General features: G+C 40.1%; 1 protein-coding gene across 3 annotated transcripts in view; it reads right to left on the reverse strand.

Moving 5' to 3' along the window:
• prkg1 (protein kinase cGMP-dependent 1) overlaps positions 1-24,009 on the reverse strand; it is a gene marked incomplete at its 5' end in the record, with an annotated part of 196,838 nt that overhangs the window by 21,339 nt on the left and 151,490 nt on the right. For all 3 annotated transcript variants that reach the window (XM_080456359.1, XM_080456358.1, XM_080456357.1), the window contains 2 exons: positions 6,658-6,732; positions 20,645-20,710. In XM_080456359.1, coding sequence (XP_080312485.1) covers positions 6,658-6,732; positions 20,645-20,710 — 141 coding nt within the window. The remainder of the gene's footprint in view (positions 1-6,657; positions 6,733-20,644; positions 20,711-24,009) is intronic.

The following is a 24,009-nucleotide window of genomic DNA, read 5'->3' on the forward strand; positions in this document are numbered from 1 at the left end:
GAAACCAGCTATGTCCAAAATATTAACTTTTCAGGAAATGAAAAAAAAATAACAATACTGCCTCATCAAAGTTGCTATGGTGACTTATACATGTCAGATACTTGAATGTGTCTTTATATTATCATCACTTTATCCAAATACAAAACAACTATCTCCACAAGTTGGAGTTAGGTGATTTGAACAACAGTTTTGAGGATCCAATGGAGTTAGGAGGTTTAGTCAGAATCCCTTTTTAATACTTTATATTGGTTCAATATTTTTAAAACCCACACACAGACGTAAAGGGTGTTCAATAGCACTGATTTATAAGAAAATATAAAAAGTTGCAAAATGGAGACAGCAACGATATCTTATATTTTTCTTTTGACCTGTTTCTTTCCTATGTTTTTCACCTTGCTCTTACTCTCTCTGTTCCCCCCACCCTTTCGTGAAAACTACAAATGATGGAGCCTGCACATTGTTTTTCTCACTCACTTCAGTCATCACAACACAAGTCATCCAGCATTAACAATCGATTGATTGAATACTTTATTAGTCAGCAAAGCAAACCGTACGGGTACAGTCGTACACTTGGGGCTAAAAGGATGACACAAAAAGTCCTGTTGATTAGTTTCCATTGCGGTCCTAACATACATACAACATACACAAATTAGGGAGGCACAATATTGGCATTTTCGTCGGTATGCAATAACCGGCTATTTCCACTGACTTTTTGACTGGTATCTGTTTGATACGGATAACTGATCTTTAAGTAATTGTCAGCCAATGCCAATACGATGACCGATACGGTGTCCATCCCTAACATAAACACGGATGACGTGCACGCACGGTACAAAGTACACATGGCTTAACACACATATGGCAAACGCATAAGGCATACGCTGACAAAACACACACTGACATTATACATACACACGTGCATGTGACATCAATACACACACACACACACACACACACACACACACACGTGGCTGAAATGGCAATGAACACAACAGCTGGCCAGGAGTTTGGAAACAATGGCCCAGTTTGACCTCATCGCATACAGTTGACATCACACACACACACACACACACACACACACACACACACACACACACACACACACACACACACACACACACACACACACACACACACACACACACACACTCCACACAGCATCCACCTGGCACAGGGCACAGTGTTATTGTGACCTCTTGACCTCTTGGTGACCCCACAGGACCGGTGACCCTGTCACATTGTGTTCCTGTCACCTAGCTGCCCTTGCTATTCAGACGACCACAACACCACAACATTCATGTATGTATCTTTACTTTGGTTAAAATAAGTGTTAAATAGCTCTATATTCTGATAGTACTCATTGCTATAGATTGTTTGTTCAGTAACAGTGTTAAATAGCTCTATATTCTGATAGTACTCATTGCTATAGAGTGTTTGTTCAGTAACAGTGTTTAATAGCTCTATATTCTGATAGTACTCATTGCTATAGTGTTTGTTCAGTAAAAGGAGTCTCCATGTCTCTCCAGCTCTGAATTAAACAGAAAATGCATTTTCAGTGCACTCAGCTGATTGGCTTAAACTTTGTCACCTACCTGAAAATGTACTATATTCTGTTTATTAAAGAGCTGGAGAGACCCCTGTGACCGAACAAACGCTCTGTAGCAATGATTACTATCACAATATCGTACTTTAACCTTTTTAACAAAAAAAATATATATATACCAAAAAATATCACTACCTTTAAGTAAAAGTATCAATACTGCGGGACTTTTACTTGTAACAGTCCCGAATTAAAAATGTACTTGAGTAAAAGTACAAAAGTATTGGTATCAAAATGTACTTAAAGTACCAAAAGTAAAAGTACTAAAATGTTTGAAAATAGCAGATCTACAAGCTCACAACGCGGCGTGTTGTGAGCTTGTAGATCGGCTATTTTTAAATCTATCGGCTATCTCAAATCTAGCGATTGAAAACAAAGTCTTCACAGAAAGGTTTACTAAGGTAATAAAACCAAGTGTAAAGTCGTGTCGAGTCACCATTGACTCCAATGGAATGAAAATTCTTTGGCAGCCGGAGGAGGGACACCTCCTCTAGGCCATTAACGAGAACCGCAGCGGATTCATTTCCAAGAAGAGCAATTAAGAAGTTCAAGGACACGTTGACACACAGTCAGGAGGAGCACGGGGATCGAACCAGGAACCTTCCAACTCAAAGAGGGCCCTGAGCCATTGCTGCTCCCCTAATGTGCAAAACACCCTGCCTGCCACAGTGCCGCCCTGCCATATGCACCTACAGTACAGGAAGTGTCTCTCTGCTGCACGCTGCAGGGGGAACACCATTGAGAACACAGTGCGGGACATTTGTCGTGTCCTGAGCAAGGTTATTATCATTTTAAATGTAACATTTGTATTGATTTTTTTTCATTTGACTTTTTGTTTTCAATTTTGTTTTTTTTACGGTTTCGCTAGTTTGGTTTAGTTTTTAGTTTTTGAAAAGGCTTAGTTTTTGTGTTAGCTTTAGTTTTTTTATAATATGGATTAGTCAGGGTCCAAATTCTATAAGTTCAGAAAAAAATTGCAAACATTACAGATCTACAAGCTCACGAGACGTCGCGATGCAACGTGTTGTGAGCTTTTAGATCTGCTATTTTCGCTATTTTTGACAAAGATTAAAACTAAGGACATGTTTTCAATGATTTAGTTATTTTTAGTATTGTAAACAGAGAATAAAGTTTCAGTTAGTTATCGTTTTTTATAAAGCCTCATTTGTAGTTTTTTTTTCCAGTTAACTAAATGTTTTATGTGTTATTTTTTTTCACCCTGGTCCTCAACTGAATAGCCAATCAATGTCCAGAGGAGAGGAGGAGTTGCCATGCCCACCCGGGTACCCAGATGCAGGAAAACAAAACAAAACAATCAAAAACAAAATAACGACACCTGGAAATACAACAGCGTCATGAAGGGTCGCCGAGCGGCATGTTGACGAGCGCTGCCGGTGTGGGGGTTGTACAGAGACAATAATGGGGTACATCTGTTTTGATGCGCGCCGTTCATCAGCGATGTGTTTTATACCTATCACCTTATTATTTAGTAGAGACCCATTTTCACAGCGGTCATTTTGAGGGGTAAACACAGCTGAAGGTAATAACAATAATTGTCACAATAACTACTGTGAAAAGGGTCCATTAGATTTTTTTTGTAAGGCTCAGTAATAACCATCTGTTGTTGTATACCACATAATTATCTTTATCTGTTGCTTCTGTGCTTTGTGATAGAGAAACAAGGAGAGATTCTATTCACTGTATATTTTCTCATGTTTTTTGGTGCGGGGTTTCTTCCCACACCAAAAGACATGTTGGATGCACACTCCTGCCAGTGCCCTTGAAGTTTACTGGCATTACAAGTTGAATTGGTCCTTGAGCGCATAAATGAAGTACACCTTTATGGGGAGACATTTTAAATTCACGCTTTTAGCACATAAACAAACCAAACAAAGCCCATACGTAGCCATGTAAGCGGTCAGGGTCGTTATTTGTTGAAATTATTATTTATTTATTATTCCTTATCACTTATTACCAACCCAAGGTTCTACCAAAGTCCAACATCGTTTTAATTCCAGGAGATAAACTGGCACAGCCATTGTGCACGGCAGCCTACAAGAGGCAATATTGTTGCTGTTGGGCAGAAAAACGAAACATTGTATCTCCTTGTTAAAAATGTTTCGTTTTTTTTTTGGTTCGTTTTTTTGAGTCGTTCAAGTGTGTCATGCAAAAGAAGTGAAAATAGCTGTTTTTGAAAAAAGTTTGAAAGTGAAAGTGGTTAAGTCTCTGTGGCTTTTATGAATATTTATCCAATGAAAATTATCAACAAGAACTGGTGACTAAATAATAAAGACGGTTCCAATGGAAGAGTAGCGGTTCTGGACATGCAGGCTTCCACCCGTTCACAGCCAGTTCATAACAGTAGGAGGCACAACATGGAACATGCACCACCGCCAGTGGTGGAAAAAGTACTACATTCTTTTACTTAAGTAAAAGTATCAATACTGAAAATGTAGTAATACTCTGTTACAAATAAAAGTCCGGAATTCTAAATTTACTTGAGTAAAAGTACAAAAGTATTGGTATTTAAATGTACTTAAAGTACCAAAAGTAAAAGTACTAAACTATTTGAAAATAGCAGATCTACAAGCTCACAACGCGTCGCATCGCGACGCGTTGTGAGCTTGTAGATCGGCTATTTTCAAATAGCCTATGTACAAAATAGGGCTTAAGTGCTTAATGTGTGTTTTATAATATAATAATTGATAATTGCAAAGTAACTAGTAATTAAAAGTTTTCAAATAATTGTAGTGGAGTAAAAGTACAATATTTGCCTCTGAGATGTAGTGGAGTAGAAGTAAAAGTATTGGAAATTGGAAATACTCAAGTAAAGTACAAATACCTCAAAATTGTACTTAAGTACAGTACTTGTAGTACATGTACTTTGTTACTTTCCACCACTGCCCACCGCACCAACCAACCAAGCACCAGCACTTGTCTAAATATGGCAACGGAGACCCTAATGTAAACACCACGAGGAGTGTTCCCTGTCCTTGACAACAATCTCCTGACCTTCTGACAGAACATGAACTTTCTTTCTGAAGATGTCCAGCTAGCCAAAAGGCCAGCGGTATAAGCTATTATTGGCCGGGGCCTTACGTAAGTGTCTCCACAGGTCCAGTTACAGCTGTAAACACCTAAAGCCTCCCTCACACTCGAGCACCCGCCGACACCCGCTGAGTGTCCTGTAGTAGGCTACAGGGCTGAGACTGATGAGGGATTATAATGAGAGTTATATAATGTTCCGGAGACACACGTTCCTTCTGACGGGGCCAGTGGTGTAAAGTAACTAAGTACATTTACTCAAGTGCTGCACTTAAGTGCAATTTTGAGGTACTTTTACTTTACTGGAGTATTTCCAATTGTCTATACTTTTACTTCTACTCCACTACATCTCATAGGCTTTTACTCCACTACAATTACTTGAAAACTTTAGTTACTAGTTACTTTGCAGATATAAATTATTACATTATAAAACATACATTAACCACTTTAGCCCTATTTTATACTATAGGCTATTTGAAAATAGCCGATTTAAAAGCTATAGGCGATCGAAAACCGGCGAAAGTGTCCGGTTTCAAGATGTTATGGCCATTATCTCTGGAACGGAAGGTTCAATCTGCTCAGTTCAAAGCTTGTTGGATGCGTGACTTTGAGGACATTTAGCACGCAATGAGACCTTTTCGGGTTATTTGGGGTTTTCTAGGGGAGGCGAGATCTTAGTTGGGCAGGCGACCTCCTGTCCTGCCTCTACAGTGGGTACGCCTCTGACTTTAAGTACATTTGGATACCAATACCTTTTTACTTTTACTCAAAAACATTTTGAATTCCGGACTTTTACTTGTAACAGAGTATTTCTACATTGCAGTATTGATACTTTTACTCAAGTAAAACATTTGAGTATTTTTTCCACCACTGCAAATAGGCACTCTCGGGTGGAAACCTCATACCAAAACCATTCCTTTTTTATTATTAAAAACAAAACAATGCAAATAGTGAAAATAGCCGATCTACAAGCTCACAACGTCTCGCATCGTGAGGTGATATTTTCACTATTTCAATTCACTATTTTTGCCTCTCCTACTGTCTGTCTCCCTCTCAGCTGTCTTTCTGTGTGTCCGTCCTAAACTGTCTCTGTCTCAACCTCCCTACCGTCGGTCTGTCCTACACTGTCTCCGTCTCAGCTTGCTGTATGTCTCTCCTATACTGTCTCCCCCTCACCTTTCCTACTGTCTGTCTCTCCTACACTTTCTGCCCTCCCAGTTTTCCTGCACACACACAAGATTCAGCGACCTGGATTAAACTCCCTGTACATTAAGACTGGTACGAGAGAGAGAGAGAGAGAGAGAGAGAGAGAGAGAGAGAGAGAGAGTGTCAAGTTGCGTTGGGGCCCATGACGTTAGGGGCACCTCCCCACCCCAAATTGTTTTTTTTATATATAAATAAAAAAAAGGAATTAAAAAATAAACATGGGTGGGCCCTTAACACTGTAATTGTTAAGTAGTTGTTACAAAACCGTTGTTTATGTACCCGAAATCCGTCACAAACCCGAGAAAAATTTATCAGAAACCACTAATAACCGCAAAATGTTTGACCACTGCTGTGACCACCTCGCGTCGGGGCCTACTGTTGCCTCGTTGCGCGACTGAGCTTGGCTATAGTAAACTGGGGCGGCCATAGCTGAGTGGTTAGTGAGACCGCCTAGGGAGCCAGAGGCCCTGGTTGCCGCAGGTACGATTCCAGGCCAGTTCAGCAAATATGTCGATGAAATGAAATTTGTCCCTGAGCAAGACTCTTAACCCCTAATTGCTCACAGGACCTCATTGGAAACAAGACCGCAAGGACTTTCATGAACGGACCTGTTAAAGGAATTATCCTAACAAGGGTATACATTTGAGGAAACTCCTGTCGTGAGAAGAGTTCACCACTAGAGGGCAACCTTATGTCATTCACTTGATTGTTATCAAAATGAAATGTAATGTGTGTGTTACCTGTAAAAGTGACAGTGTGTGTGTGTGTGTGTGTGTGTGTGTGTGTGTGTGTGTGTGTTGTCGTACCTGGCTTTAGTTCCTGCGTCTTCATAGCCTTTGTTTGAAACGTCCTCCAGTCCACCAATCAGATGCTTGAACGAGCTGAGGAGGAAGAAGGTGACAACCAATCAATCACAGTGCTGCATCATACCCATCAATCACACGCACGCACGCGCACACACACACACACACACACACACACACACACACACACACACACACACACACACACACACACACACACACACACACAGACAGACAGACAGACAGACAGAGACACACACACACACACACACACACACACACACACACACACACACACACACACACACACACACACACACACACACACACACACACACACACACACACACACACACAGCAGGAAGACACAGACAGACAGACAGACAGACAGACAGACAGACAGTTAAACATAAATACAGAAACAAAACAATTATAGGCAGCCATACAAATTAATTAACTAACAGTTAATGAGACACACACACACACACACACACACACACACACACACACACACACACACACACACACACACACACACACACACACACACACACACACACACACACACACACACACACACACACACACACACACACACACACACACACACAGAGCAGTACTCTGCCAGTTGTACCAGTAGAGGGCAGCAAACAGCTGTTAATCGCTCTGTCATGTCTCCATGAAGTTATGTGGTAAACTTGTTGAATTTGTTTATTTGACAATAAATGGAAACACACACACAGGTTGTAGCACCGGGCACTGAAAATCCGGTCCTGCTCGTCCGTAAAGAAAACACTTTGTCATCTCAGGACAAGCAGTGAAACTTTATTTAAAAAATACACTCTATACAGCCTGGTTTATATGTTGTCGCACAACAGTGTCGCGTGCCAAAATAATAGCTGTGAGCTTCAGGGGTGATCACCCTGACACGGGGGGCTACAGGCGTAGCAGATGTTTCAAAAATGCCTTGGCACAAAACAGAGCATCGGGCAGAATCAGTGCAATGCACCTCTGGAGTGGACCTGTGTGCATAACCGAGTGATCAGATAACGACTTTACATGCAGTGGTGGAAAAAGTACTCACATGTTTTACTTAAGTAAAAGTATAAATACTGCGAATACTCTGGTACAAGTAAAAGTCCGGAATAAAATAATTACTTGAGTAAAAGTACAAAAGTATTGGTATCAAAATGTACTTAAAGTAGAAAGTACAAAGTACTCATTACGCCGAATGTCCCATTTCAAGTTTTCAAATGTATACACATATTTTGAAAATAGACGATCTACAAGCTCACAATGTGTTGCATTGCGACGCATTGTGAGCATGTAGATCGGCTATTTTCAAAAGGCCGAAATATATATACTGTAGGGCTGAAGTAGTTCATGTATGTTTAGTAATAATCAAAATCTATAAAGTAACTGGTAACTAAAGTTGTCAAATAATTGTAGTGGAGTAAAAGTACAATATTTTCCTCTGAGATGTAATGGAGTAGAAGTAAAAAGTATTGGAAATTGGAAATACTCAAATAAAGTAGAAATAATAAAATCATTTTTATATTCATTGTGTAAAAAAATATACTTCACTCTTATGCAGCCATGCAATAGGCTATGGACTATTTGTTTTTAGGGGTTCCTTGTAGGCTAAAAACCTTTTTTTGTAGTCATTGTGTCAAAATGTTGACTTCACTGGTGAGCAGCCGTGTAATAAGCTTGGAGTCAGCCCTGCACCGCTCTGCTGGGGTTTACTTAGCAGTAATGACTGGCTTCACTGTACCTCCTCCCTTAGTTATATCACTGCCCTTGGCCATCTCTCTCTCTCTCGCTCTCGCTCTCTCTCTCTCTCTCTCTCTCTCTCTCTCTCTCTCTCTCTCTCTCTCTCTCTCTCTCTCTCTCTCTCTCTCTCTCTCTCTCTCTCTCTCTCTCAGGATTATTCACATTTTAATGGCTATTAAAAGTGCTTGATGTGTGGGAGTTACTGGTGTTCGAGAGGTTTCTAAAGGTCAGCGATTTTTTTTACCAAGACGACCTCAGATACAGCTTGTGCCAGCTCATATGCCGTAGTTATGATTCATTTATGTATACAGGAAAACCTAGATAGCTGATTTTTAAAAAAAAAACATGTGAGAAGGACTTTTATCAGTGAATCAATGTTGTGCTTGGCCTTCTGCACGTCACAATGTTTTTAATAATATCTCAAAAATGTTATAGCACTTTTCCAAGAACCCAAAGACGCTGAACATGGGTGGGAGGAGAAAACAACAAAATAAAAAGTACTTTAGTGGGGAAAAAAACACTAAGAAAAGGCTAAGACTAAGGAATAAAATCAATAAAAACAGCGGAGTGGTGAGAAAAGGGGTGTGTGGAGTTAGCTGTGAAAGGCCATATTGAAGAGGTGGGTTTTGAAGGATTGGAGGGTGGGGGCTTCTCTGAGAGTGTTGGGGATTTCATTCCATGGGGTTGGGACCAGTGTTGATTTTGACTGCAAATTTGGATTTAGTTTTAGTCACAGTCTTTTGAATAAAATTCCATTTAGTTTTAGTTATATTTTAGTCATCTGAAATGTTTTAGTTTTTGTCTAGTTTTAGTCTAAATCTACAGTTGATTAAGTCGACTACAATGTATTTTGGCGGGCCTTGATGGCGTCGTAATGGCTGATTTTACACTTGGTTGCATGCTGAAAATAGCCGATCTACAAGCTCACAGCGCGTCGCAGCGCGACGCGTTGTGAGCTTGTAGATCTGCTATTTTCAGAGCGCAACATCCGAGCGCAACCAAACATAAAATGACTTGTCTTTTAGTTCTACTGGATCTCTTCTCCACTAGTCCCTCACTAACATGTTAGTCTAGTTTTTATTTGTTGACAAAATTGTCAATATATTTAGTCTCAGTTTTAGTCATCATAGCTTAGTTTTTATAGAATTTCTGTCAGTGAAAAAAGGTAGTCGACGAACATTTTTCGTCATAGTTTTAGTCGACGAAATCAACACTGGTTGGGGCTTTTGCATTTGCTGCCCCAAGCAAAAGCCCCATCGCCCCGGGTGATACTGTACTTGGTCCTGGGGAACAGGTAGAGGGGAGCCAGAATTGTTCAGTGCCTTGTAGGTGGTGGGAACATTGCACAATTGAGACATTGTATTGTAACCCTCAGCCTTTTTTTTTACCACCGATAGTAGCTCCGAATGACCTTTTTGAAGTAGTTTTGAGAAGAAAGGGTGCATGGGTTTTGTTTGACTAAAACTACAGGCAGGGCGTTATCATTTGAGCAGTGACATGACCTCTGGAAAGAGGCAAGAGGTTTCATTATCCACTTAAAAAGCATTAGAATCACGTCATGGGCCTGCGGGCAAATGAAACTGAAAGCATTTTGTAATAATCGGTACTTGGTGTAATAATCATTGTGGAGATTTAGTTACAGGTGCATGCATAAATAAAATAAAAATCGGATGTATTAACAATGCCGCTTGCAAACGCAATCTATGATGGAAATCTATGGTGCAAAGTCGAGCTATTTTATGTTCACAGCTGAATTTATGTTATTCTATTAGCTAATTAGGCCAAAATCGATGTGTGAACTTGTGATATTATGGCCAGATGGACAATATCTACTATATCATTTCTTCAGCCGCCTCAGGCTATACAAATGCCGATCGGGTCTTTCCAACACATGCGTGGTGTGTGTGTGTGTGTGTGTGTGTGTGTGTGTGTGTGTGTGTGTGTGTGTGTGTGTGTGTGTGTGTGTGTGTGTGTGTGTGTGTGTGTGTGTGTGTGTGTGTGTGTGTGGGCATTATGAGTTCCTGGAACTTGAAGTAACCTCTCCACTGCAACGCTGTTGATAGAGATAGGGGTAGGGCTGTCACGATTACAAATTTAAGTTGACGATTAATTATCACTCAAATCATTTGCGATTAACGATTTAATTGTGTTTCTGTCGTTGAAAATTAATGGAACATTATGAATAAAAATTACATTTCTGTTTGGCTTTTAGCTTTCGGAAACACAAGTTGCACAGGGCAGATATGACAAATAACACATATTTAATTACTTTATACTTAAAAATAAACATTAATAGTGGAAATAGCCGATCTATAAGCTCAAAACGCAAAACTAAAGCAAAACTAAAAACTAAATGCCTGGAGATCGAGGCTACCGTGTCAGTGATCTGACCTTGTCCCTGGTGTACGCTGTCTCGTCGTTGTCTCGTCAGGCCCATTGCCATCATCAGCTTACAGTAACTTAACCCATTGAGGCCTGAGGTTCCAATTCTGCAAAATGTCTTCTAAATCCTAACGGTTTTCTGAAAAACGTATGTTTCTATGTCAGTGGTTTTCAAACTTTTTCATGTCAAGGACCACCCAAAATTATATGTATTTGGCCCACGGACCCCCATCTCAAAATATGTTGTTCTAGGGACCCCCCGGAAGCAAAGATTTGAGTTACAAATGTTCGCTGTAAAAATAAATATATATTCAAAGATTTGCGCACATTTTCACGATTTTTCAAAAATAGCAGATCTACAAGCTCGTAGCGCGGCACTCGGTGCCGCGCTACGAGCTTGTATAGCTGCTATTTTTGAATAGCCATGACAATAGCCATGACACAGATGCGTTCCCAGTCTTAATGGGTTAAGTAGGATGTTCACCCTCTTGAAGGCGCCGTGCGCGTCGGCCTCAAAGATATTTTCCTCAGGCCGGTGGCTGTTTTACTTCAAAAAGGTATTCAGCAAGCTCACCGGGGAGGGAGATAGAGGCGCTCACAACACAGCTGGATCCCCCCTCTGAACTACGTCATTGTCTGAAGGGTATGCCAAGCCCCCCCCGTCCCCATCCCCGTCTGTCCCCTGGAGAAACCTGTTGGCTTGATTGATGATGAATCTGTCATCCCCCCGCCCTCAGACATCCAAGCTTCCTTCTTATCTTGAAGCAAGTTATAAAAGTTGTCCCTGGGTTTCCCGGGTGGAATTGGATACAAGTACATGCCCATATAGTTCAAATAACTGAAAAGGCCAGTGCAACATGTACATTATTCATAGCCATATTTCTGCATCATGAAAGGGCTGCTCATGTAGTCTGATGAACACCTCCATTCATATTGAACAGAGCGGCCAGAGGAAAATTAATTTATGGTTTAAAAAAAAAAACGAATTCTGCAGATGTAAAACATTTCATGTGTTGTCCCTCGGACTAAATTATCTAATAATAATAATAATCTTGAGCTGAGATTCTGTATGCCACAGGAAGGTAATGAGGGTTATTGAAAAGAGTTAGTGTCATGGACATTCCCACAATTCGTGATATAACTAGTGCTGCAGCAAAAATCCAAAGTAAAAAGTATATTGCTGTCCAGTCTTAATTTTGACAGCAAATTCTTATTTAGTCTTACTCTTTTGAATAACACAACATTTAATTTTAGTCCTTTTTTGGTCTTCTGAAATTGTCTAGTCTTAGTCTAGTCTTAGTCGACTAAATATCAAAATCTTAGTCTTTTAGTCTTTTAGTCTACAAAATTAACACTGTTGCTGTCCCATGCTTTATTCAGGTGTTTTCAGTTAATAGGCCAAACTGGGAACATTTGGCAAAAACAGATCTACCAGCTTGTAGATCAGCTATTTTCAGCGAAGAGATTTGGTGTTGACACCGGTGTAAAGTAACTAAGTACGTTTACTCAAGTACTGTACTTAAGTACAATTTTGAGGTATTTTGACTTTACTGGAGCATTTCCAATTTTCAATACTTTTACTTCTACTCCACTACATCTCAGAGGCAAATATTATACTTTTACTCCACTACAATTATTACGGGTCCATTTGGTTTCATTTTACGCTCTCAAGAGTTAAAATTATTGCATTACTGCATTACTTAATGAAATAATTGTTATTTTGATCAACGTTTGCCTGTTATCTCTCCAATAGACCCCTTAACTCATTCCCTGCCTAGAACGACTAAAACAACTTCTGTCCCATAAGCCCTGTCTGCCAAGAACGACTAAAATGACTTTAAATGTTTTCTTTTTTTTTTCTTTTTTTTTTTCTTATTGTTTTTTTTTTTTATTTGACCCAGAGACCAAGGAGATATGACTTTTCGAAGATCTAGACTCCCATCCACTTCCTTGTTAACTTAAAACTTAAACATTTTGTATCTCGGCTCCTGAGTACTTTTTTTTTTCAATGAAAAATCTCTGGCAGTGGGCAAACGCAAACAAAAATAGTTCTGGCAGTGAATGAGTTAACACATTGAGTGCCAAGAACGCATATATGCGTTCTTTGCGTTCTTTAGAATCCATCACTTGAGTGCCTAGAATGCATATATGCGTTTTTTCAAAAAAAAATAAATAGTTTTTACTTTTTTTTTTTACCCAAAGACCAAGGAGATATGATTTTTTGAAGATTTAGACTCCCATCCACTTCCTTGTTAACTTAAAACTAAAAAATTATGTATCTCGGCTCCTGAGTACTTTTTTTTTCTCAATGAAAAATCTCTGGCATAAAACAGCTAAAAAAATCTGAAATAACTCTGGCATTCAATAAGACCTGGAATGCATCTCTGTCACTTTTAGATTTCTTTGGCTATTCAAAAATAGCAGATATACAAGCTCATAGCGTGGCACCGAGTGCCGCGCTATGGGCTTGTAGATCTGCTATTTTTGAAAAATCTTGACGTTTAAAAAAAAAAAAAACAGTTAGGATTTAGAAAAAAAAATGTAAGAATCGCCTCAGGTATTAATTGGTTAACAGCATGGCCAGTTTGTGGAAGTCCAACCACCCCCGAAATATCAAGCTCAGCTTCTTCTCTGACGCTGTAGAGCAGTGGTTCTTTTTTCGTGCCAAGGACCCCGAAATTGATATAAAGTTGGCTGCATACCCCCGTCTGAAAATGTTTTGTGCCAGAGACTCAAGATTTTTCCAAAAAAATAGCAATGTACAAGCTCACTGCGCGGCACGAAGTGACGCGCTGTGAGCTTGTATATCTGCAATTTTATAATAGCCAACGTATAAATGGATAAAGTGGTTAAAATGATGGTGATGCTATATTAACACATTTTGCTGGGGACCCCTTGAAACCCCCCCAAGGACCCCTGGGGGTCCCGGGAATAAACATTAAACCAATGCCTCCCTGCTTGGGACTCAGCATCAATGGTTGGATTAACCACTTATGGCGCCCAGTTTAATATTCATCAGACTTAAAACAGCTTTGATAATCATTGTGAACTTAGTTTTTGTCTTACACCTTTATTGCAGCCAGCAACTTAACTGCCCACAAGTCCTCATAATTGCGTTATTAGTATCATACAATTGCTAATAACATAATGGGCCTAATAGTGCTGTCACTTGCCAGGTTATACGAGGTTTCCATATAAAAAAAAGGAACTACAAAAATTCCAAAAGGGTAGCACATCCAAAAATGTCAATCAAATGGAGGACAAATTACTCACATTCCCACTTGTTTTATTGGCACACCAATAAAATGAACGCTAAAATGAACACTGTTATACGAGGTTTGTTTTGAGTAATGAGTGTCATGCGCCGTTGTTTACAGTGGTTCCTCTTCAGACAGACAGTTGAGCTCAGCTCTCTAGCTGAGGTCATTGTAATCATTGAAATGTGTGTTTTAATAGCATGTCTGTTTTTCTCACAACTGTGAGAAAAACAGACGTGCTATTAAAACTCATTGCCCCGCTGATTAACCTTGCAATAACGTTTATTATTTTATGCTAAAGCCTGTCATTGTCCAAATACCAATGCTGCTACAGATACTACTGTTGGAAATGTATATGTATTTTATTTATTTTTTATGGTCCCAGACACTCAGAAAATGTTGCATACTCTCAATTGTCGTCCAGTCACAGACACTATGCATGCTTTAAACACAGAACGCAAGGCTGCACTAAATCTTGTCATCTCTGCATAGTGGAAAGGTGCAATCATTTGACATATCCGTCAGTCGAATCCGTTCACAGTGGCATCATGTTTAGCTTCGACTGGCCATCCGGAAGTTTTGGGGCGTGACCCCCCCTTCCATAATTGAACTGGCCAAGCACAGTCACAACAAGGCATCTGTACCTGTACCAAAGTAAAATGTTCCAGTGTTGTCTCTTGGTCATAGTTGGAGTGGGACCAGACAGGAGTTTCAGCTGTGGAGAGACTCATGTTCATAATGCGACCTAATGGATTGCTTGGACATGACGTAATTAGTGCCAGCAAGCACTGTGACTACTGCTTAGAGGGATTGGTGTCGACGAGAGCTGTAAATCAGTGTGTTTTTTTTCAACCCTTTTCATATCAAGGTTATTATTTATTCGGCATTTGAGCCACGGACCACCACCTGATGAGATTTAGACCCAAGACTTCGAATATTGGATAACATTTTGTCCACAATTCCATGCTGTATTGATGTTGGTACCATAGACCAATTATTTGTTTACCAACATTGAGACTGAACACACAGGTGATTGTTTCATGCAATCAATTCCGTTGATTCCGGGTGCGTTCGGAAATACAGCAATGAGCGCAGTCAGCGCACTGGCCAATACAAACTAATAGGCGAGTGCGCTCCGGTGCGTAATTTCCGAACGCACCCTCGGTGCTGGACCTGCGCGCGCAATACTGGTTCTTATCGCTTGCAACCAGTGTGACGTCGTCTGTTAATGGGTTAAAAGACAAGCTGCCATAGTTTTTCTGCCAGGATTTTAGAATGATAAACAATATTGACCTTTAAAACGATCACATTTTCCTGGATGAATCCTAATGAACATGGCCTTCTCATTGAGTCATTCCCCCACAGAATATAATTGTTTCCGCCATCCAAGAATGACAGGCTGAGGGGAGGGGGGCGGCTTTGCAGAGTTCTCCATGCGCTTGCTTGGCTGTTTCTCCACCAAATTTGCCAGTGTTTGTTACCAAATTTCACTTTCACATTATTCCTTCTAGCTATACTATCGAGTATTCGTAGGAGGCAGTCTCGGTCATAAGTTGAGTCCATTCCATGAGTTCTGGCTTGCTTATGCTCTTCCAGTTCCTTAGCCCATTAAGACCTGATTCAACAGTTTGAAGGAAAAAAAAATATATATATATATATATATATATATATTTTTTTTTTTTAATCTCAAACTATTTGGTTTCAAGGACCCCCAGAAGCAAATATTTGAGTTACTAATGTTCGCTTAAAATATATATATATTCAAAGATTTGCGAAAATGTTCTCGATTTTTCAAAAATAGCAGATGTACAAGCTCATAGCGCTATGAGCTTGTACATCTGCTATTTTTCTAATCTTTTTTTCAAATTTTTCGAATCTAAAGTGACACAGATGCGTTCCCGGTCTTAATGGGTTAACACATTGAATGCCAATCGCGTAGATCTACGCGAACCTATTTAAAGCCGCAGCGTGCCAGTCGCGTAGATCTACGCGAACCGCCGATTCCCATGTTAATCGCCCAAGGTGCACTTTCCGAATTTTTTTGATCCATTTCCGTTTCCGGTTTTCGGTCGGAAACGGAATTATTCGGGTTCCGGTTTTTTCGATCGTATCCACTTCCTGTCTGGGATCCTGTTTAAAACTCGATTTTCTCGGTTTGTTGTTTTTCTCCTCGCTGATCACTGTTTAGCGTGTATCGGCTGTAGCTTCAAGATGGCGGCTCGCATTTGGAAACTGTTTTCGCTGGACGTTTCTCACGGATCCGCTGTGTGTTTAGAACCAAATGAACGCGCACTTTTAACTTATTTAGCGAGGTCTGTGGCGACATGATAAAAACAAAAAAACAACAATAAAACGCTGGCACTGGTGAGTACATTATGAGATTAAACTCTGGCATGGAATGTGTTAAAACAAGCCTTGCTGCAGTAATAAGGCGTGCGGTTGTTGTGCTTGTGTTGAGCCCTTGTGGTAGAAGTCGTTGAGTCTCCAAGGAGACAAAACTGTGGGGCATCTGGTAAAGTTTGTTCAAGTTTTCCCAAAACCTCCTTGAACTGGATTTTGCCGTCTCTTTTCTGACTCTATACTCCTCTCTAGTGACATCAAACCCACCACACAGATTCACTCTCTGCTCCTCGCTTCTCTTAAGCTGTTACTGCCTCAAGCGCATTTGAATACCAGTGAACAGCATGGGCTCAGTGTAGAAGATGGGCTTGTCAGTTTTTTTTAACAGCTCTATCAAAGTATTTTAGATTATGTAGATCTAGTCATATAAAAAGCTGACTTGTTCTAAGCTGCCATGGTCGAATAAAGAAGTAAGGTTTTTGCGTTGGCTATTAAAAAATAGCAGATATACAAGCTCCAAGCATGTAAAGTCACGACAAATCACAGATCGTTCATTCGTTCAATAAACGGGCATCAGTCCGACGAACCAACGTGAACAAACTTTTCATATGGATTTCTATGGACGGCTTTGGTTAACTGCTTGCTGCATAAAGGACTTTTCAGATGGCGAGGCGCGGGAGCAGGTCTAGTTCTATAATCTGATAAAAGCGTGCATGTTCATCGCACGCACACTTCCACCCACTGCCAGAGTTGAACTGTCTTTCAACACAACATGCAGAGAAAGAGAGTGATGACTTTCATTTGGCACTGTCGCTGTCTAACACAGTGGCAAATGCGTTATTGGCTGGCTGTGTGTAGGCTATATTCCACACAAGGCGTACCGCTATACCTACCGAAGCGGAATGTACCCTATGGAATCATTACATTGTTTTTCACATGGGCTTACGTAACATATATTATCTGCCGTCGTCAACGGAGTGCAAAAGCAACTAGTCTGTCGTCCATATTCCTACAAACTGTACGTCAAATGAAGTCGGGAGAAAGGTGTGGGAAAAAAGTTGCTCAATGCAGCTCTCTCAACACTGTGGTATCAGCCTGATCTCCAAGAATTGAGTATACCTTGCACGGATCCAGTGCACGTCATTCCGTGCATAGTCGCCTAGAAACCCCGAAAATCCATGCATATGTACGGCGAGTGTACACGGAGGGCGTAACCAGTTGCAACCCGGAAAAACCCGGAAGCAGAGCAGTCCCCACAACAAAATTTACGATTCTGTGCCTATCGGTACGTAACTCAAACGGCGCTGAGTAGGCTCAAGGGAACGTCGCAACGTTCTCACGCATTTCTCACGCATTCACGAAAAAGTTTTCGGGACGGCAACTCGCTCGCTTTAGCTCACTCGGTGGTCCCTTACGTGGCGACAGTTCCCTTGAGACTGCGCGCCTGCGAAATGGTTTAGTCACAATGGGGGAGATGCGAGGCGGCTATGCACGGATTTTCAGGTTTTCCAGTTGTCTATGCACGGAATTTGAAAAACGTTCAATGACAACGTTTCCTCTGGCAATCGGGTTGGTGGTATATACGGTCTACTCTATGTGATACGCAGACCAAATTATTTACTGTTGCATTTGCGAAAGGGCCCCCGCTACCCCTGCTCTCAAGCCCAGGCTAAACAGCCAACCAGAGAGATCTACCTCCCTGTCTGCCCCCCCTTTCCGCCACCTCTCGGTCAGAGAGCGACGCCTCAACTAAAAACAAATGACCCGCCCAGAGGTGGAAAAAGTACTCAAATGTTTTACTTGAGTAAAAGTGTCAATACAGCAACGTAGAAATACTCTGTTACAGGTTTTCAAAATGTACCTGACTAAAAGTACAAAAGCATTGGTATCAAAATGTACTTAGAAGTACCAAAAGTAATAAAGTACTCATTATGCAGAAGGTTCCATTTCACAAGTTTTCAAATATAAAAATCTTTTGAAAATAGCAGATCTACAAGCTCACAATGCGTCGCATCGCGACGCATTGTGAGCTTGTAGATCGGCTATTTTCAAATAGCCAAAGTTTAAATCGGGCTGAAGGGGTTAATGTGTGTTTTGTAATAATATTCAAGATCTACAAAGTAACTAGTAACTAAAGTTTTCAAATAATTGTAGTGGAGTAAAAGTACAATATTTGGATCCGAGATGTAATGGAGTAGAAGTAAAGGTATTGGATTTTGGTAAAGTAAAGTTAAGTACGGTACTTAAGTAAATGTGCTTAATTACTTTTACACCACTGGACCCGCCACACCGCATATTCAACAACACATTTTCGGCCACAAACTCTTTTCAACCCTTAATAAACGCAGACGTTGGTCTGGTTTGTTGTGGTACTTTAGAGTCAGGTGGTTAGAGTCAGGTGGTTCTCACGAGTGCCGCGCTATGAGCTTGTAGATCTGCTATAATTATAGCAGATAATTATAACATAATTATATCTGCTATAATAATTTGGCATGAAAACGTTATATAGAATATAGAAATAGAAACATAAGTTTTTCAGAAAACTGTTAGGATCGAGAAGACATTTATAGAATCGGCCTCAGGTCTTAATGGGTTAAGCAAATCATTTTGGGGTCCCGACCCAAAGTTTGAGAACCACTGCTTTAGACCCATCTCCAATCCTCCACTTTTCTCAAAGAGTTTCATGAACAATCAAACCAATTAATAATAATAATAATAATTCCACGTGGTTCCCACTCCCTAGAGCACTGAGACTGCTCTGGTCAAGGTCACCAGTGACTTTATTTTTTTTTTTGCTTGCAGCCGACAGAGGCCTGTACTAACTCTCGTTCGATCAGATAATGCATGAAGCAATTACACATGATAAAGTGTTTCTGCCTACCCTTAATTACTCCCTGGAATTCCTTGGTCTTAATCTGTATCAGTATTTCCATGTGTATGTTATACGTATTGTGTTTTCTATATTTAAAACAAAAATGAAACTTTCTGTGCATGAAAGGATAATGGATCTGCAGTTGACATCTGGGAAAGATGTAAAACTGCATCATCTGAAAGACGTGTAATTGCTTTGTGTGTGTCTGACAGAATGCAGTGTTGGGCAAGAAGAATAAGTTAGTAGTTACGTATTACTCCTTTTAAAAATTAACAATATTACATTACTTATTACTTGGTAACAAGAGTACAGTAGCTACATTGCAAGTTATACTATATTACTTTCGCTACTCAATAACAAAGCAATGTACAGTACAATCTGTATAGCTAACTCCTTTTAGAACTGAGTCCAGTTCATTGGAACAATAACAAGCAATCACTAATCAGCCAAACTGCATGACTGCACAAATAAATATAGGATATATACGTATATTCAACTAAATCAACAGCCTCTCATATCTTTCGAACAGTTTTTCCTGGATATTCTACATTCCACATACAGGTATTGTAATGGAACGATGATTATTCTTACAGGAGGAGTAAAACATTTAAACGAAACAGCAGAAATGCACACATTGCTTCATCAAATTAGATGTTGAATTCTTCACTGTTTAAAGCAATTTCCTGCCCACACAAAGCTTACAATCGAACACAATATATATTTAATTATCTTTGACTGACGCAAACTGAAGAAAATTCTAAGTGCTGAGTGCCTGTCTTCCCTCCCATGACCTGCCGTCCTCCTTAATGTTTGTGACCTTAGCAATTAAAGGCAATAAAACTACTTTAACAGCTAGATACTGACTTAGGTTGCCGGAGAGACAAACGGCTAAAAGAGAGACACGCTGACAGAGAAACAGGTAGAGAAACGGTACGACAGACAGCTAGAGAGACAGACAGACAGACAGACAGACAGACAGACAGACAGACAGACAGACAGACAGACAGAGACAGTTCCCATTGTATAGACCAAGTGCGACCATACTGTGATCTATCATCTGTCCATTACACCTCTGTCTGGCTGACTCTCACATTAATCACATGACGTCATTCTGGAACTTAGAGATGAACAGAGCACTCAGGTTAAGAGGTGTGTGTGTGTGCGTGTGTGTGTGTGTGTGTGTGTGCGCGCACACGCGTGTGTGCGTGCGTACGTGTTTAAATATGTTATTATGTATCTGTCTGGTTTACATTTCCTCCTGTTTGTTTGTTTTACTGATATAATGAGGGTAACCTCAGTGCCTCTTGAGCATAATTTAAAAGTTTGAAATGAAATGAAAAACATTGTGTGTGTGTCTGTGTCTTACTCTCTGTCGATGACCAGACAGGTCACGGCCTCAGCAGCGATAACGTTGGCTGTCCGCACGTCCTCACTGTGGACAGAACACACACACACACACACACACACACACACACACACACACACACACACACACACACACACACACACACACACACACACACACACACACACACACACACACACACACACACACACACACACACACACACACACACACACAGTTAATCACACCAGTGCACATGTGACATCCCGGGATGAGAGAGCAAAGCATTCTTCAGACCAATTAACAGCTAATATGACAGTTAAGATTACTGTTCTAAAATGCAACCCAACACGCTGGACTCCAGAGAATAACTGATTAAAACATTATTATATATATATATATATATATATATATATATATATATATATATATATATATATATATATATATATATAGAGAGAGAGAGAGAGAGAGAGAGAGAGAGAGAGAGAGAGAGAGAGAGAGAGAGAGAGAGAGAGAGAGAGAGAGAGAGAGAGAGAGAGAGAGATTTTGAAGCATTTGAAACATTTTAACAGTACAAATCTTGTATGGGGGTCCCTGCCTGGTACAAAACATTTTTTGTAGGGGTCAGCGGCCAAATTAAATGTTCATTTGTGGGTCCTTGACATGAAAAACGTAGAGAACCACTGCCACTGGGTTAGAGAATAGCAGACATTGTGAACGGTAACAGCAGCAGATGTCACAGTTCAAACATAATCAGACCAAGTCAAAGGCTTGCTAGTATTGGATTCCTTCTAAGCAGAACCCATATTTTAACATTTCTGTTGTTTAGTCACTCTACTTTTTTTTACATACTGTACGTGTATGCAATATACAAAAAACACATTCGTATTTCTATGCTGCTGTTAACATGAATAATAAGCTTTAGCTTTCTTCATACAGTAGTTATCACCCTCCTTAATGGCCACATGAAAGTTACAGCATTTGATATTCCACTACATCAGGAGCGTTAAAATGGCCTAAAAGCCACAATGTGTAAGTAACGCATCATTTGCTTCAGTGTTATAAGACTGCCATGGTCCAAAATGAAAGAAAAGCCAGTTTGAGCACTCATAGTGTGCACTGGCACACTGGAAGCCTAACCCATTAAGACCGTGAGGTAATTTTTAGATTTCTTTGGCTATTAAAAAATAGCAGATCTACAAGCTCGAGCTTGTAGATCTGCTGTTTTTTGAAAAATCATGAAAATGGGTGCAAATCTTTGAATATACATATTTTTTTAAGCGAACATTTGCAACTCAAATCTTTGCTTCTGGGCGATTCTACAAATGTCTTCTAAATCCTCAAACAGTTTTTTTTAGAAAAAAAACAACGTAGGTTGCTATAATCAGTCGTTCTCAAACTTTTTCATGTCAAGGACCCCCCAAAATGTACTGTATTTGCCCGCGGACCCCCATCTCAAAATATGTTGTTCCAGGGACCTCCATGCAGAAGCAAAGATTTTAGTTAAAACTGTATAATATATGTTCAAAGATTTGAGTTAAAACTGTATAATATATGTTCAAAGATTTGCACACATTTTCACAATTGTTTTTTCAAAAATAGCAGATCTACAAGCTCGTATCGTGGCACTCGGTGCTGCGCTATGAGCTTGTATATCTGCTATTTTGTTATAGCCAAAGAAATCTAAAGTGACACAGATGCGTTCCCGGTCTTAATGGGTTAAGTGCTGTATTATTCCTGTTTTGGCAGGGAGCTGGGATGAGAGGCATGGCTGTGTACAGGGAAGAGAGGGCTGACTAACAGCAATATATCGTTGCTGTCGGACAGAAACCTCGTAACTCCATAATTTCAACGTTTTATATAAATTAATGCAAATACTTTGTCACAATACAGTGTCTCACAAAAGTAGCAAAAAGCTCACAACACGGTGTGATGCGTTGTGAGCTTGTAGATCTACTATTTTTGCTATTTAAAAAAAAGAAGTTGAAGTGAAAGTGGTTAAGTCTGCCTGTGGGTTTTATAAATATTCCAATGAAAAGTATTAAGAGCTTGTGACTAATTAATAATCACACTCGCTCCATTGGACATCCAGGGTTCCTGCCCGACAGCAACGACATTAACGTTTCAGTTACTTTGAAGCAGTGCTTCTCAAACTTTTTCATGTCAAGGACCCCCAAACTGATATGTATTTGGCCGCCGCGGACCACCATCTGAAAAGGTTTTGTGCCAGGGACCCCCCCAGGAGAGAAGAAAACAAAATCCAAATTCTAAAGGTTCTTCCAAACATTTTCAATATATATTTGTTTTAAGTTTAAAAATATCAGATGTACAAGCTTGTGGCAAGAAATGTGAGCTTGTAGATCTGCTGTTTTTGAATAACCAACGTATAAATGGATACAGACAACAGGCTAACCAAAAAGGCATGTATTGAAAAGGCTCTGTTGTTACTGCTGAACCAAGTTTCATTGTGTTTATGCAACAATAAACTTCTATCTCTCTAAAAAAAACTAACAACTTTTGCTGCTTTGCACATGCTCATACAGTAGCAGAGACGCAGACATCAAAGTCAAATATATATTTTTTAATAACATTGCAATCAAAGTTGTTTCATGTCTCTGTTGTGGTGTTTGACTGTTTGTTTCATATTCCTGCAATTTTCCCACTACAGTGGTACACGGTTGTAAAACATGTGTCACATTCATTAATTCTAAGAAATCCATCTCATCTCCTTCATAGGCCATGCAAACATTAGAGTGAATGGTGGTTTGGTGTCTAACCTGGAAGAGCTGTTGTTGTTGCGGGCAAAAGACGACATAAATGTGTCAAGGTCCTCACTCCTGTCTTTGAGTGATCTCCTTTGATCTCACATACAATGAGATCGTCAGGTGATGTTGTGAGAAAGGTTGCGTGTACTGTGCACTTTAGTAGTGATGATGAAAGACCGTGTAAAGTGGCTAATGCCTTCGGCCTGGCCGTGCCAGACTGTAGACAACTGAGATGCATAAAATGATCACAGTACGGTTGTCAGTATCAAGCTGCCATTCAGCAAGCATCAAGCGGAAGAAGATACTAATCACTCAAAGAAGTGAGCATAACGCCATCCACACCCCCACAAGGTCATTGTTGTTGAGCGATGCATTCGAGTCCTCAAGCGCAAGTAAGCTACATAAAGTGCATATCTTACAAAAAGCTTCCCTAGCACAAAAAATACAGTATAATGAGCCCATTTCTTCCATCACTCCCACCTAAACGTTTAGTAATTGCCTTCATGCTGTCTTTATTAAGAGTTATTAATTTCATGCTCAAAATTGTCTGCAAATATATGCAGAATAACTGAACAAAATATGTGTATCAAGTGGAAAAGAAAGTTAGGAATAATGCAA

The sequence above is a fragment of the Gymnoscopelus braueri genome (assembly GCF_963280865.1).
Source record: "Gymnoscopelus braueri genome assembly, chromosome: 17".
Lineage (NCBI taxonomy): Eukaryota > Metazoa > Chordata > Actinopteri > Myctophiformes > Myctophidae > Gymnoscopelus > Gymnoscopelus braueri.